The sequence below is a fragment of the Gavia stellata genome, chromosome 1 (assembly GCF_030936135.1).
Source record: "Gavia stellata isolate bGavSte3 chromosome 1, bGavSte3.hap2, whole genome shotgun sequence".
NCBI lineage: Eukaryota > Metazoa > Chordata > Aves > Gaviiformes > Gaviidae > Gavia > Gavia stellata.
The window spans coordinates 86,717,064-86,733,493 of record NC_082594.1 but is presented as its reverse complement, the minus strand read 5'-3'; the positions used below and the strand labels follow the sequence as shown (position 1 = coordinate 86,733,493).

General features: G+C 41.3%; 1 protein-coding gene across 1 annotated transcript in view; it reads left to right on the top strand.

The window, feature by feature from the left end:
* The first annotated feature begins 699 nt into the window (after positions 1-699).
* The window catches only part of RPS6KA3 (ribosomal protein S6 kinase A3), an 81,739-nt gene continuing 66,008 nt past the window's right edge, over positions 700-16,430 (top strand). The window contains exons 1-2 of the mRNA XM_059824684.1: positions 700-771; positions 15,369-15,425. Of these exons, the coding sequence (XP_059680667.1) occupies positions 700-771; positions 15,369-15,425 (129 nt within the window). The remainder of the gene's footprint in view (positions 772-15,368; positions 15,426-16,430) is intronic.

Here is a 16,430-nt window from a genome sequence, read left to right as displayed (position 1 = left end):
AAAAAGGGCGCCCGGCCGCTGCCGCCCTTCAACCCCGCGGGCCTGCCCGGCTCTGCCTTGCACAACGCTGGGCAAAACCGACCGAGGCCGGGTAGCGGCGAAGTACGGGCAGGCCCCGCACCCGGGAGCCCCGGCCCCGCACGGCAGCGGCCCGGCCGCCCGCGGTCACCGAGCGCTTCTCCTCCGGCGCCGGCCAGGGGCGGCGGCATGGCCGCGCCCGCGACTGACCCGGTCCTGCCCGGGCCTCCAGCAGCGCCGCACTCCAGCCTCTCGCCCGCGGCGCAGCGCGGCTCGGCTCGGCTGAGCGCTGCCGCCCGCTGAGCCGGGCGCACCCGGCTGCCCCCTCCCCCGCGGCCCGGGCCAGCCCGGCACCTGCTGGCGGCGCGCGCCGGGGCGGCAGCGGACCCGCCCGGCGGTGGCGTGCGCAGGCGCCTTTGGTCGGGCAGGTACGGCCCGGGCGCCATGTTGTGAGCGGAAGCCGGGCCCGAGCGGCGGGCCGGGGGGAGGGCGGAAGCGCAGCTCCGCCTGGCAGCGGGGAGGGGGCGGGGGGAGGGACGGACGGCGGCAGCGGGCAGCGGGCAGCAGTCGCTGTAGGAGCCGCCCGTAGAGCCAGCTGGGGTGTCCCGCCTGTTGCCTGCCTCGCCGCCGCCGGCGTGCGGGAAAGCGGAGCGCGGAGGCTGCGGGAGCCGGGCGGGGAAGATGCCCCTGGCGCAGCTGGCGGACCCTTGGCAGAAGATGGCTGTGGAGAGCACAGCTGAGAGCAGCACCGAGGTACGGGGCGGGCGGGGGGGTGTCGTGGGGAAAGTTGTGAGGAGGGGACGGGACCGGACCTTGGCTCCCGCCGCCGCCGCCGCCTCTCAAGGGACGGGCAGAGTTTCCCCTCGCGGGCGCTCGAGGCGGCAGCGCCGCAACTGCGGGCGGGAGGCCGGGGGGCAGCGGGCCGGGGCGCTGCGGGGCGCTGAGCTCCCGGGCCGCTCGGGCGGGCAGCGGGGGAGTGAGCGTTGGCGCCTGCCGCCCGGCCGGCCCCTGCGCGCCGCTTCCTCTCCGGGGCACTGACTCACGGCCGGGACCGGCCGGGACTCCCCCGCGCCGGGGCTTGGGGCGTGTTTCACGGGACCGGGCTGCTCCCGGCTCGCTCCCTCCCCTTCCGCCCCCTTCCCCGGGAGGGAGTAACCTGCTTCTGCGGCGGCGGCCGACTCCGGCGCTTTTGTTCCAGCGCGGTGTCTGGTTACTGTCACGGCGAGTTTCCCTTCCCGGGGCGGCCCCGCCGCCTCCGCAAGCGCGGTCCGGGAGGGCCAGGAGGACCGGGGCCTGCCCTCACCTTGCCCGGTGCCCTCTCCTTGCCGCTGCTCCGCCTGCGGCGGCCAAGGGCCGTCTCCGCCCGGGTGCCGCTGCCCCCTTATCTAGGCAGGATGGGGTTGTCTCTGCAGTTTCGCAAGCGTTTGGGAAACCGCAGGGACGCTTCGCATGGGTGAAGCTTTGTGCTTGGCGGCGTTTATGGGAACATCCCTGAGATGCAGCGTAGTGTGGTTTCCTGCTGTTGGTAGCGGGGAGTTTGTGTTGTGCTCCTGTCCTTGTTAGGCAGGACGCGTGTCAGCTTTCCTAGGCTGAGATAAGGAGAGCGACTGGAAATTAGATTCACTTGCATCCGAGGCCATAGATGCTCTCAGTTATTTTCATTTTTTTCCTACAGTCTACTACTGTGTTGGTTTGGATCTATGTAAACACTACACCTACACAGTCAGTCGCTTTTGCTCTGTGATTCCCTAGTAGCTCACAATGCATGTGCTAGTTTGTGATCAGACTCCCATCGGAAGAGAAACAGCTTCTTCTGACAGTGCAGCTTCTACTTGAATCTGCTCCAGCTGATGTGCAGCCAGGCTGCTTCAAGTGATGCTGATCTTGAACGGAATGGACTCAGGCCAGCTCGCAACAATTAGTTGCAAGGTTAGGACTTAGTCCTTAGTGAGTGGAGCAAAGAGAGAGAAAGACCCATGCAAAGTTTCTGCAGTATCAGAAATATTTGTCCTTTTGATGTCTGTCTTGTCTTCCTTCTGCTTAAAGTGACTGTATCTCTGGGGGTCAGAAGAATCTGCAGTTCTGATACGACAGGCAGATCTGTCTTTTAAACTTTTGCCAGTTACTGTAGTTACTTTTAAATTCTTGCCAGTTATTCAATGACTTCTGAAGTGGTGATCTTAGATGAATTATTTTTTTTTAATGAGGACTAACTACAACAGTAGTGTGATTCTTGGGGGTGGGGGAGAAGGTGGTATGGGAGATGTTTCTGCAAGACCACTTAGACTAGTGATTTAGAGAAAAGATCTTAACTGTTACTTTAGTCTTCCATGCTCACTGCATGTCATCTATGTAACTTTAATCATGGTATATATGCTGGAAAGGTAGCAAAATAGATTACATTATTTGAAATGTGCATATGTGCATGATTGATTATACTGTTATTTGGTTTAGTATATTTCAGACAAGATTTGTTTTTAAACTGCTGTCATAAAGTTCTTGAAACAAGTGTATTTTACCGCTTCCTAGACAAAAATAGTTAAACACTTACATTGACATTAGTCTACAGCAGTTGATCACCAAAAAATTCTCTAGGACCACTAACAAAACATGAACAGTGATGAACTGACTGGTTTGCACTCTAAGGCCCTAGTCTAAAATAAACACTCAATTCTTGAAAAGACCAGAGTGCACCTATAAAAGCTTCTTGGATAACCCACAAAAGGAAAAAGGTAGACTTAGAAAGGTTGCTTACCTAAAATGAGTCTTTAAGAAAAGATGGTTTAGTGAAAATAGGTAAGTTTAAGTCAAATACATAAGCAAATGACCTAAATACATAACTTACATTTTCAATTTGCATGAGTTGTGCTTATCTGTAACATAGCACTATGCTAATTACAGACCCTATCCTGCAAGAGTATCCTTGGGCAAAAATATTTTTTTACATCCACCTGGAAACTCATTGTGATTTCAGTCATAGTTTGATAGTAGTAATGTCTTTAGTTGTAATACTGAGTGAGGTAAGGAGTTTCCGTTAACCTCTCAGATTTGCTGACACAGTTCTTGTAATACTGTGTTATCCACATGGAATTACAAATTATTGAGCTTTAAACCTCAGCTCAGACACTTACCTTGTCTTAACAACTCTGTGAGATTTTATATTTTATTAATTTTTTTATTTGTTTCCCAGTGCAGTCCTATACTGCAGGTTTTATACTGGTACCACCAAGGAGGTGATTTGCTGTCATGTGTGAGCAAATTTAGTAGGAGGAATAGAATACCTTTAACTAGCATTACTTTGGAAGACAGTATAGTTAACCATCAACAACTGCTGTAACTTAGGTGTGTACTGGACAGCAGATCTGTAGAACATGGTCCTTAAGAAATAATGCAAACAATTTTTTTAGATGAAATATGGATTTATAGTTTTCAGAGATCAGTTGCAGGACTTCTGTTTCTATAGGTACAAATAGGTCAGTGATCCACATTGTATCTCTGACAGCTTTTTCAATGTGTAAAGTTGTTGGACAAATTATGTTAAAAATATTCTATATAGTATAATGTGTGGGTTTGGGTTTTTTTTAAAGTTTCATGTTTTAAATCACAACACCTTTAAAGCCTGTGGAATGATGCTGTCTTTTATTGACTCAGGGTCTACTCAAGGTTTGTAACAAGCATAGGTTTGTTTTTCATGGTGAGAATGTGCCTGTTACTTCAAGTCATCTGCTTTCAAGTAAATTAAGTATTGATGATTTGAGTTTGTATTTGAATGCTTGAATAACTAGCCTGATCCTTTGATCCGTACACCCAGCTATGCATATTAATGTTGACTGGAGGAGAATGAATACAGTTATGGCAGCCAAATTTTGGACACCGGTATGTTGAAAGAGCTGGCCACCATAAGGAGATGCCATTTGCTAGACTTTCTGGGAAGCATTTGTGCCATCTGTCTTTAGGAGTTTTGATTTAGTTTCCCTAAATTGGCTGTGGAGAAAGTTCAGGTTTTTCTGCTGCTCTTAATAGGGGATTTATGATCACCTACTTAGGTGTTTAAATAAATGGTATGAATCCCCTTTTGCAGAAATCCTTGTTTTTTCTTATGTATCCAGAATTATTTGAACCTTGCCCAAGACAAGGGGTGCTAGCATTTAACGGTCATGCTGATGCTTTAAAGAATCTGGTATAATGTAATTTTTGCTTTGTAATTCCATTCTCATGTCAATGTGACATTCACTATGTCAATGTATGCTTCTGGCATGGAATCTGAAATTTATCAGATGTCTTGTCCCCTGGAGCCATGAGGCTGTGGTTGTGATTGTCTCTCTACATTCTGTACTAGTCTGTGTAATCAGTGTCATACTTACATTCCACAGGAGCAAAGGCTATATTTACAGTCATTTCTGGTATAGCCAACACAGGTAAACAATTCAAAGCCAAAGTAGAATCACCTAAATGGACTGGTCTATGTAGATTTTGAAGACTATCCGTCGTCCCTCTATTATAGGCAGAATTCTCTGCAGCACTCGGCTATCACTTCACATACATACCTGCTGTCAGTACAGTGCATTCTGAAATCTGAGTTTTTCACAGATTTGTGGAGTGACATTTTCTTACATTGGGTTAAAAGTGGCAATTGGCAATTTAATTCTCATCTAAGTATATAGTATACCTTGTATTCTACAAACTACTGTGATAGAGACACAGATAACAGATGTTATATATATGTAAATACTGTCTTGAGAAACATATAATCTGCATGAAAGACATTTATGTGTGGGTGGTTTTTTTCTTCAGCTTTTTCAGATCCTTAATGGTACAATTTTACCTGCTCTGGTTTTTCAGTTAACACAGTCCTACTACATGACATAGTACTGATGTCCTGCTGTCAGCTAAGTGGGGTAGGAGGGGGCAAGTGCTTTACTTTGCTGAATTCATACCTTCATTCAGTATTTTGTGCACTCCACAGCTCTTGGTTTCCTCATAGAAGGTGTTGAGTTTGACTTACTTCTTGAATCATTCCATTAGGTTTTTTATGACATTGGCAGTTCTTAGCTTGTAATTGTTTTATTCATTATGGCGTATGTAATATTTCTCATCACAGCTGGGACCTCTAACACAAAGTAGATGTAAGCAGACTGACATGTTTAAAGGCATGTCTGTTGTCTTTTAATTGATTGTGATCTGTCACACTAACTGTAGTTGTTTGTCATTTGAAATGCTCGACTTAGATTCACAATGATACATAGACTAAGGTGGGCGTTTAATTATTTCTACACATCAAAAATAATAGCTTTGTGAGTTGATTGATCTTCGCAGTTGGCAGATCTATCAACTTTACGAACTCATTTAAGGTACTGGGTTTGGGGTTGTGGGGTGTTTTGTGGTTTTCTGTGGTTTTTGGTTTGGTTTGCGGTTTTTTGTTTGTTTTGTGTTGTTTTGGGGTGTTTTTTCCAATGATAATTCACAGCAGTTTTCCAATAATGAAACTTTTAAGCAGTTTTTCAGGCAAGAGTAAAAACTTGTAATTGTTTTTTCAATCTTGGTGACTTTTAAGAGGGGAATAATTTAATCAGTAGAACTGGATAAGTTAGAATCTCTTCAGGGAATTTTTAAGTTTAGACGAACTAAAGTGGTTGATTACCGAAAGTATTGTGCTATATGCTTGCATACATGATACTGCGCTACTTATTCTCTCCTTGTTCTCTGAAATAAGATTAAATGCCTCACCCATTGGAAATAGAGGGGGGAAAAAATCCTGTGTAACAGATGGAAAAATGAGGCTCAACAGCTTAGTGATTCCATCTAGGATAATTCATGGGGTCTGTTCTAGAGCTAGGAGATGAACTCTGATTTCCAGGGACCTACTCCAGTGGCTCAACCACAAAGTTACTGCTAGCTCATTCTTATCAGTAACAGCTACCATATGTTCTCTTTGATGCAAGGAACCCCCTGTGGTATGCTTAATGCTCCACTTAACTCTTTTTGGAGGAAATGTGATGCTTTTTTAATTATTATTTATTTATTTATTGAGTGAAGCAATTGTGTAAAAAGTAGCACATGTCTTCTAAATACATTACTAGTTTTCTGACACAATTTCTAAGGTTCCATTTAATTTAATTATATTAATTAAATTTCCATTTAACATTTAATTTCAAGCATTAATTTATCGGAACATGCTTAAGTATATACAGAAGATGTGAAGAAATGGTATTTTGTTGTGATATTAAATGTCCAGCAAAATATAGCTCTGAAAAATAAAATCATCTTTGTCCTGCAGGCTTAAAAGGTGATGGTTGCAGGATGTAACCATACCATGATGCATATTATTTGTATTATTCCTTACATAACATGATTGCCAAAATTAGTTACTGCTAGAACTTAAGCTTGCATGTTAAACAATTTTTTTCACTTAATGGGGAGTCTTTCTCCTGTCTTCCAGCAGTTGACATTTGTTGTATAGTCACCTTGGAAATCCTGAATTTTAGGAAATAGTGAAGTTGCTCCATAGATTAGTCTTTTTTCTTCGTAGAATTTATTAAAATAGTGAAATGACAAAATGAGCGTAAACAAGTAATGTTTTAGTTGACTTCAATATTAAATTTAAAACTTTGTCATTTATTATGCAAAGAGATTCTGAGAAACCAACTCATGTCTGAAAACCTGTGTCTGCAGTGTAAGGAATTGCAGCACACAGTCTTGCTGTGCCCGTTGGCTGCCCCCGACTCGTGAGGGAAGGACCTGGCACATACTCCCATGTGTGTGCCCCAGTCCCCTTTGGAAGGAGCCCAGGCAGGCACAGGGCATTTCAGTGGGTCTGGGACTGCAGGAGGCAGTGAAGGTAAAGCATACCTGCCTTCTTGTGCAACTACAGTCCTGGTAATAAGATTTGTAGACTATCAGATGCTAGAGTCAGTCTTAGGATAATGTGTGCGGGCAGAGAAGGAATTTCTTTTATTTTCATATGTGCAGCGTTGGTTGGATATATTGAAGTAAGTGATTTCTCCATGTATATTTCTTCCTCTTTGGAGCAGATGAACAGAGGATAGGTGGTGTGGGGTTTTCTTGGGTTGTGGTTTGCTTTTTTTTTAATCTAAGGCTGCTGAATTGATGGGTTAAGTGTTATAATTTACCACCCATATAGCTAGGGAACTAAATGAAAATTTCACTTCCTTGGTTTTTTTGGGTTTGTTTGTTTTGGGTTTTTTCTGAACAAATGAACGTACATGGTTTGGAGATTGTTTTAGCTACACTAAGTGGTTGGCCCAGACTATTTTATGGTACTATATGTCTGGCATCTTGGATAATGCCATGGCACTTGTCTGACTTCAAGCTGAGTTATTTTAGAGAATTAAACTCACTGAGAACTGCAAACATTTTTTAGTTTCCTTTTCTGACTTGACTTGGCACAGGGCTGGGCAAATGCCAGTGCCAAGGAAAGCATTGCAGTGGAAGAAAGAGGACTGCTTTTCTGTATTGTTAAACTGTACTCTTGAGTCATATTAGATAAGAAGGTAGTAAAATAAACAGGGTTTACAAAATCACATAGTTAAATTTGCCCAAGTATCCTAACTTACGGAAGTTTGGCTTTGTACCTAAATGATCTGCATGTTAATGGCTCATATCTGAGGTTGATTGTCTACAGAGAGGCAAGTTTCAATATCCTGCTGTTTCTTTTAATACTCAGCAAAGGAAGAAGTCAGTCACCTTAGTCAATAAAGTTTAGAATAAATTATGTGGAATTAATGGAACTTGAAGTAATAAAGTTTTATATGAAAGAAATACTTGCAGTATTTTTATGTTTCATAAGAATAACGACTCATATCTTTAGGTTTTTGTTTTGTTTTTCAAAAAAATTAATGAGTTTTTGATACTTGTGTTGGTTTTAACATAGTATATGCAAAATGTATTAAGTATATGCTATGATAGAACAGCTGAAGAAGTCTATGTTAGCTCACTTCCGCTACTTACACATAATAAGTGTTAATCAGATCAGGATTTAGGTAAATGCTTTGTATCTGTGTGGCTTCACAGTTCAGGTGTTAGGGCACAAGTCACAGAATCACTAAGGTTGGAAAAGACCTGTAAGATCATCAAGTCCAACCATCAACTAAAAAAACACCACCATGTCCATTAAACCATGTCCCACAATGCCGCGTCCACACGTTCCTTGAATACCTCCAGGGAGGGTGACTCTACCACTTCCCTGGGCAGCTTATTCCAGTGTCTCACCACTCTCTTAGTAAAGAAATTTTTCCTAATATTGAGTCTGAATCTCCCCTGGTGCAACTTGAGGCCATTTCCTCTTGTCCTCTCACTCATCGCTTGGGAGAAGAGGCCAACACCCACCTCTCTGCAACCTCCTTTCAGGTAATTGTAGAGAGGGATGAGGTCTCCCCTAAGTCATCAATTCAGATCCTATTAAAGCCTTACATTTTAGTTAAGCACTGGAATAGATTGTGAAAACTCCATTACTGGGGTTAGACATAAATGTCTTGTGAGCAACATTATAAGAATAGCTGATCGTGCCTTGGTGCATTGAGATAGATTGGATGACCGCTCAAGGTCCTCTCAGTCTATTTTCAACTATTTTTCTGCGGACCTACAAATTTTTCTCAGGGTAGTTCATTGCTGCTTAGAATAGCAAGTTTAAGCATGTACAGTTCGAAAGGCTTTTACTGAATGTAGTTCCACCTGGTGCCTTGTGTTACTAACAGCAAATTTGTTACGAATGTTTCAGTGGGAATACTGTATTCTGTGCTGCTTTGAAACAAGTCGGAAGCATTGTTACAGCTTTACTCAATTCAAGGATCACACAGTTCTTAAGCTTTATCTGTCAGTTGAGAGTCCCTTGAAAACACTGGAGTGTAAGTGCTCAGATCTATATATGGGTGGTGTTTTAACGACTGAATAATAAATAATACCAAAAGTTCTTGTGTGTTTGACATATTTATTTTTGGTATCCTAAACTTTATTTCAGAAGATTTAAAGTGGAGGAGGGGGAAGGTTTTTATTAAATCCTATAACTGTGTTTAAAAGTTGTTGGATAAGTATGGAAGCTTTGGTAGCTGAAAACTAGGAATTACCTGGGAGAAACTTAAGACTTATCCAGGTAATTTATTTAAATTACAATTCCAAAGCATAGTTAAATCATCGCCTATATTACTCATTGGCAAGTTATAACTTCTAGGTAATGATTTTTCAGTGGTGTGATTCAGATATCTTGTCTGCTTATTTGTGTACTCAAAACATCATCATGCACTGATATACAGTTCATAATTCTTGATGTGTCACATTGTTAAGTCTAAGAATATAACACTTTTTTATTATATCTTAATTGCAGCAGTTCTGCTAAAAGGCACCAATTACACGGAAAAGTCAGTAGTTACATAATATACTGAACTCTTAAACTGGTGGCTAGCTTATGCTCAAGCCCAATATTAATAATTAGGAAATGTTGAGGTTAATGGTGGAAGAATTATACTGGTATCAATTTCATAAGGGATTTTTAAATAACTGACAAACATAGTCGGGTAAAAAAGTTAAAATATTTTGCAGAGAGGCTACTTAAACATACCAAAATAGTCTAGCAATAGTCTAAACACAAAGCAGAGATGTTTTGGGGGAGGAATAAGATTATGTGGTGGTGTCTAATATCAAAGAAGCTTTGCGGACAAACTTATGTCCTTCAGAAAATATTCTATTAAAACTGTAGGAAAGAACATAAAGTTCAGCAAGGTAAGTTCAAATTAGCAGAACTTTGATTTGCAAACAGAATGTGAGAATGGAGATGCTAAGCTCAATCTAAAAACTTCCAGTGTATACTATCTGTAATATTATTGATGATGCTAACGAGAAAAATAGGAAAAAAAATAATTCATCCACTTAATATTTCAATTAATATGGGTGAGATACCTGTAAAAAAAAAAACGTGTGATGGGAATGATGGGTACCTGACATTGTTATTAAAATAAGATATTCTGCACCATTGGTAAGTTCAAATTGCTGTTACAGATGCTAGATGGTGTATTTTACATACAAGATTATCTGTTTGGGTCTAGTGCTAATCAGAAGGATAGATGGGAATAGCATTAGGTTTATTGTGCAGGTGCTCAAGATAGTATAGTTTTGCCAGACTTCCAAGATGAATTGGATCTCTTGCAGTAAATGTTGGAAACGTAATTTAAAAAAAAAAAGTAACAAGTGACATTAAGACTGTAGATCAATATATAGTATGTAGTCTGTAGAGTGCAGGATATTCCCTGCTTCACCAAAAGTGGTTAATTGATTGTGGGTGGGACGTGGGCTACATTTCTTGATGTACTCCTTTCTTACAAAGGATTCAGTATGATTGTATTTTCTCAATACCCTAACATATGCCACTACTTGCAACCTCTTGGTCCCTTCCAGTGCAGTTATTTATGGGCATGTGTTACTGGTCAAGAAGTGAAATAATCTGAATTTAAAAAAAAAAGAAAAAGCCTTCCAACTGTCTTTTTGCCAGGAAAATCAAGTACTTGATTATATCCTACGAGTTCATCGGGTTTAAACCTGTAATTTTTGGTTGCTGGAAGTATTGATGGTTGATTTCCTGTTTTGTAGTTGATTGTCTTCTGTGTCAGAGGTTCTGTTGGTTCATGTTGCGGACATTTGTGTACCAGCTGCCTGATGCAGATTCCCTGATGTTTGTCTGCTTTATGCTTAGTTAAGGAACCTGTAGGATCTCTTTTGTGTTCCTGTCCATGTACCTTCACGGAAAATACTGGAACCCAGCTGTGTTTAAGTATTCATTTCTACCAGTTTAGTGAAATGCGGCAACAGGTTTAAAAACTTCTGGGAGTCAAATTTGTAGATAACTTAACATGACTGTTTCCACTGAAAAACAGTCAAGGAAGTGGAATTTGAGTGGATTGGAAGATCATTTCGTAGGTTACCTTTATAAGGGATGTGCATCCTCCTTTCATGGCCTAAATTGATTGCTGATGTGTTTAGGTGTAAATAGAACCTTTCTGTGCATCTTTTCTGTTATTTTTCTTATAGTTCCCTTGCGCTGTCATCTGAAAGACGTTCTGCTTTTGGAGCCAGAGTACTGGAAATAACCAGAACTTTGATCCATTCTGCTTGCTTAGTGTCCCACTATGGGAGGAGTGCAGCTGAAGAATAATCAAGGTCTAGAGACTATCTTTTTAATTAGACCAATCTGTATATGTGAAGGATATATTCAGCCTTCTCTTATTCTGTATTCATCGGACTATTGTATCTAGTCCCAATCTGTTATGTCATTGAGACATGCCCTTGCTTCTAGTTAGATCTAGAGCGAGTCTAGGCCCAGCAAAACAGAAGCTATTTCATTCACTCACCTCTTAAGCATGCTGCTGACTTCCTCGCTCCCCAGTGGTTTAAATATTGCCACTTCCAATAGGAGCCGTTTGGCTTTACATTTTAACTCATTATAAAGGCAGTATGCTTTGCAGACTTTCTGAATACACAACTGCTTTCAATTTAATAGTATCATTTACCAGCAAATCATAAATCATATATACATATTCTTCTTTACCTTACATGGCACAGACTGTTCTGAGAAAAACTGGTTCTACCATCCAGTGATTCCTTTAGCATAATCATTGCTTGGGTAGACCTATTTAAAAAGATCTTGCTAATCCAGTGATCTGGCTCAGACATGACCGCATGGCGCACATGCTGATTTCTTGAGTTTGTTCCTAGTTCCAATAAGTGTGTTTGGAATGCATTGCTTGAATTCAACTGAAAAGTAACCAAAAGCAATGCAGGATTAAACAGGAAAACCAGATTGTACAAAACAGTTCATTTGTATTGCAAAAGTTCGCTGTGTTTTTTCTGGTAGACTGATAAAATGTTGAAAACGTCAATGAGGTTAAAGATTAGAGCCTTTTTAAAAACAGTGGTTGATCTCACCTTTTTGCCTTCAAAGAGAGGCTTGTCTCAAGTTTCTGATAGTGTGTTCTGCTTTCAACTATGTTTCAGTTGCCTTAAAATAGTAAGCATGAAATCTGAAAGCTTACTGTGTGGTAAATTCTTACTTAACCTGCAGTTAATGTACATTATTGTTCAGTGGAATGATTGTTGTAGCAGGAATCACTATTTCTGAAAATCTGCATGTGGAGTCAGTTTAGAGCACATGGTTTTCATACACAAGTTGCCCTATTTTAGGGCCCAGAGTTTAGCCATCATTAGTTGTTAGGACATTATAGACTCCTCCTTTCCAGCTAAAGTCAATTGTCACGTTTGTTCTAATGTTTTTCTTCTCATTTTTTCCTATTGACAAGATACTTTGGAAGCTATCATGTAGCATGAACAGAATATAGAGATGTGTAGCTAAAATACAAATGTTAAATTTAGTTTAAATATATGTCATAGATTTGAGAAAAGGGAAGGTATATGACTTGTGGCCTTGATGTTAATGATATATGTATACACAATATGCTTCCTTGTAAACAGGTTTACTTAAAAACACTCATTTCTGTTACTTAGCTAAGCCAATATTTTTATGGTCTGCTATTTGATAATTTGAACTTTTTATGTATCTTAAGGAAAGATAGTACAATATTCATTGCTTGTACAGTATAAGAGTATAGTACAGTATAGCAGATGCTACAGTGAGGGGAATTTAGGCGTTTTAGAGCATCATAAAGCCTTTGACACTGTCTCCCACAGTATTCTCCTAGGGAAGCTGGCGACTCGTGGCTTAGACAGGTACATTCTTCGCTGGGTAAAAAACTGGCTGGATGGCCGAGCCCAGAGAGTCGTGGTGAATGGAGTGAAATCCAGTTGGCGGCCGGTCACAAGCGGAGTCCCCCAGGGCTCAGATTTGGGACCAGTCTTAATATATTTATCAATTATCTGGATGAGGGGATCGAGTGCTCCCTCAGCAAGTTTGCAGATGACACCAAGTTGGGCAGGAGTGTTGATCTGCTTGAGGGTCAGAAGGCTCTGCAGAGGCATCTGGACAGGCTGGATCGATGGGCCGAGGCCAACTGTATGAGGTTCAACAAGGCCAAGTGCCGGGTCCTGCACTTGGGTCACAACAACCCCATGCAACGCTACAGGCTTGGGGACAAGTAGCTGGAAAGCTGCCCAGCTGAAAAGGACCTGGGGGTGCTGGTTGATAGCCGGCTGAAGATGAGCCATGCCCAGGTGGCCAAGAAGGCCAATGGCATCCTGGCCTGTATCAGAAATAGTGTGGCCAGCAGGACTAGGGAAGTGATTGTGCCCCTGTACTTGGTGCTGGTGAGGCTGCACCTCAAATCCTGTGTTCAGAGTTGGGCCCCTCACTACAAGAAGGACATTGAGGTGCTGGAGTGTGTCCAGAGAAGGGCAATGAAGCTGGTGAGGGGTCTGGAGCACAAGTCTTATGAGGAGCGGCTGAGGGAGCTGGGGTTGTTTAGCCTGGAGAAGAGGAGGCTGAGGGGAGACCTTACTGCTCTCTACAATTACCTGAAAGGGGGTTGTAGAGAGGTGGGTGTTGGCCTCTTCTCCCAAGTGACTAGTGATAGGACAAGAGGAAATGGCCTCAAGTTGCGCCAGGGGAGGCTTACTCTGGATATTAGGAAGAATTTCTTCACAGCATTGGAACAGGCTGCCCAGGGAAATGGTGGAGTCACCCTCACTGGAGGTGTTCAAGGAACGTGTGGACGTGGCATTGTGGGACATGGTTTAATGGGCATGGTGGTGTTGGCTGATGGTTGGACTTGATGATCTTACAGGTGTTTTACAACCGTAGTGATTCTGTGATACAGTATAAAAGATGCTACCATGAGGGGAATTTAGGCTTTTTACAGCATCATCTTATCAAATTACCCTTAGCTGTACAACTGGAAGGTGTAATGGTGCCTGCCCTTAACTGAGACAGCTTATGAAGATTATATTCACCTCTGTAGTAACCTATAACATGTGAAGCTGATTTCTTACTAGTCCTCCCTCATGGAAAGATGACTTCTAGAGTAGACTAGAGTCATACTGTCATACTAGAAGTTCCCAAAACCAGTTAAGATGAGAAAATGGCGGTGTTATCATGTGCAAGAACTCTGAACATTCTTCCCCTCCTCATACTCTTTAAAAAATTAAAGCACCTGTGTCATATTTTGGGCAATCCATAATTTTCATAATTTATCTTTATCCAGCTGCATCTTTTAGCAAAAAAGTGCTCGGTAGAAAACTTGGTAGAAAGCTGGTAACCTTCTGAGATTGAACATTCAGTGTGTTTGCAATATTTGAAAAATAGAATTCCTAAGTTGTTAGGGTTTAATCTGTCACTTCATATAAAAAATTCTCCTCCAGCCTTGTGCAAGCTGGAAGACTATATTAATCAGAAGTTGTTACAGAAAAATGCTGGGAAGGTTCCACAGGTTCTGTCGAAAAACTGGATTGTGGGAAGGAAGGTGTAGAATGAAGCTAAAATCTCTGAATCTCTAAGCAGCTTTTATTAACTTTAACATCTAAAAAATATGTATCCATACATGCATGTAACTTTATCTTAAGTAAATTAAGTTCTGAAAACTTTAGTAAATTAAGTTCTGAAAAAATAGATTAATTAGGCCTTGTGTTCACTAGGGAAACACCCCAGGTGATATCCCATACCATAACTTAGGAAAAACATATTTTTCCTTGCAACTTGCTAATATTTATGCTTGTATGTAAGCAAGGTCCTTCTAAGTCTTTCTGGGAAAAATGTCTTTTAGAGATTGTCCAAGTGTAGTATCACTGAAAAGGAAAAGAAAGCATTTGTTGACCAACAGAGTATTTAAGGTTTTTTAAATCTTTATGGCTAAATTTAAAATTCAAAAGCCTGTTTCTGTTTGGCTTTTTAGAATGGTCCTTAAAAAAAGTACAGGAAGTAGTAAATGCTGGCTAATAAAATTAGCATTGCGTTCATAGTTTTTATGAGGCTATACTGTAGTTATAAATGTTCTTAAAGTAGTCATGATAGAGGAAGGACTGACTATTGCTACATAAGGTCTTACTCTTAGAAAGAACCTGTTCATCTGTTCTTTGTTGTGGCTTTTTGCTGTTCAGCCTTCATCAGGTTTAACTCCTTTGCAGAAGTTGTAGTAGTGGAAAATAATGTCTAGCTGAGTAGTAGTAAGTCTTCAAATGCCAGATTGTTTTATATATTTCTTACTGTGACTTCGTCCAGTTTGATAATACACGAGGATCAAAGCCAGAGTAGCATTGCGTGCCAGCAATAAGCAGTCTTTTTTATAGACTATGAAGAACACTTGATCCTGTACAGTAGTATGCCGTAAAAGCACATCTGCAATATATTTATTTCTGTACTTGCAGCATTTCTAGTAACTTGCTGTGTCTGTTTTTTACAGAATGGACAGCAAATAGTGGATGAACCTATGGGAGAAGATGATATCAACACACAAACTGTGAGTAAAAGATGGTTGTGATAAAGATAGATAGTACAATATTGTAGCACACTGTTATCACTTAATTTACAGGCAGTTTGCCACTGATGTTTTGTTGTTTAGGTTTACTTGACATGAGGTGCAACTGAGGATATTTTTGAGAGAGGTTCTTTCTCACTGACTCTTTTGTCTGGTTCCATATCCTGTTGTTTGTTGTGATGAACTTTTATGCTTTCCCTAGTATTTTTGTATGATACAGGTTCTCCCTAGTATTTTTAGTATGAGGTAGGCTTTCCTGTGGAAAGCACAAGGCTGAATATAGTAGAAATTATATTATTGGGTTGGGGAGTGAGAAGGTTTGGTAGTAAGATGTGGCTAGTTAGAGCATTCTTGAACAGGAGAGAGGTTGAGCTCTTATCTTAGCAAACCTTAGAAACATGTAGTTCTTTTTTACTATCCACTTTTCCTAGTGCCAGTGAGCAGAGCACTTCCACTGGCTTCTGTTAGTCTCATCAGTGCATAGGTGAAAATATTTTACATCTGTGAGTTCCAGAGTATGCTTTATTAATTGTTAAGGTTTCAGTTGTGGTTGTGTTACAACAAAGGATTCTCTCATGGTTAAATTCCACACAGATTCAGTTGCAGGTGCATGTGCACTTACTGTATGAAATATGATTCTTTCAGCATGGCAGTATACACCATAGTTTCTCTCTTTCTAGTTCGATGTGCAAGGTGTAACAGCAGCTATCACCTTTGGTTTTTCCATGCTGTCATAAGATTTCTTGGCAGTATCTCTCTGTGTCATTTTGTTGTTTAGTCATTTTATATTTTCCTTATTGACCTGTGTAAAACTAGATTTTTGCATAATAAATCTTTCTATTCCCTTTCTCCACAGAACCAAGATACAAAGTTTTAGGTACTCTTCCTGGGCTTCTGGTTGAAAAGTTTAGATGTGTCACATTGGAGTGCATTCAAGAATAGCAAAGCTAGTCCATTGAGGCGCAGGGATTTCTTAGGTCTTTTCTC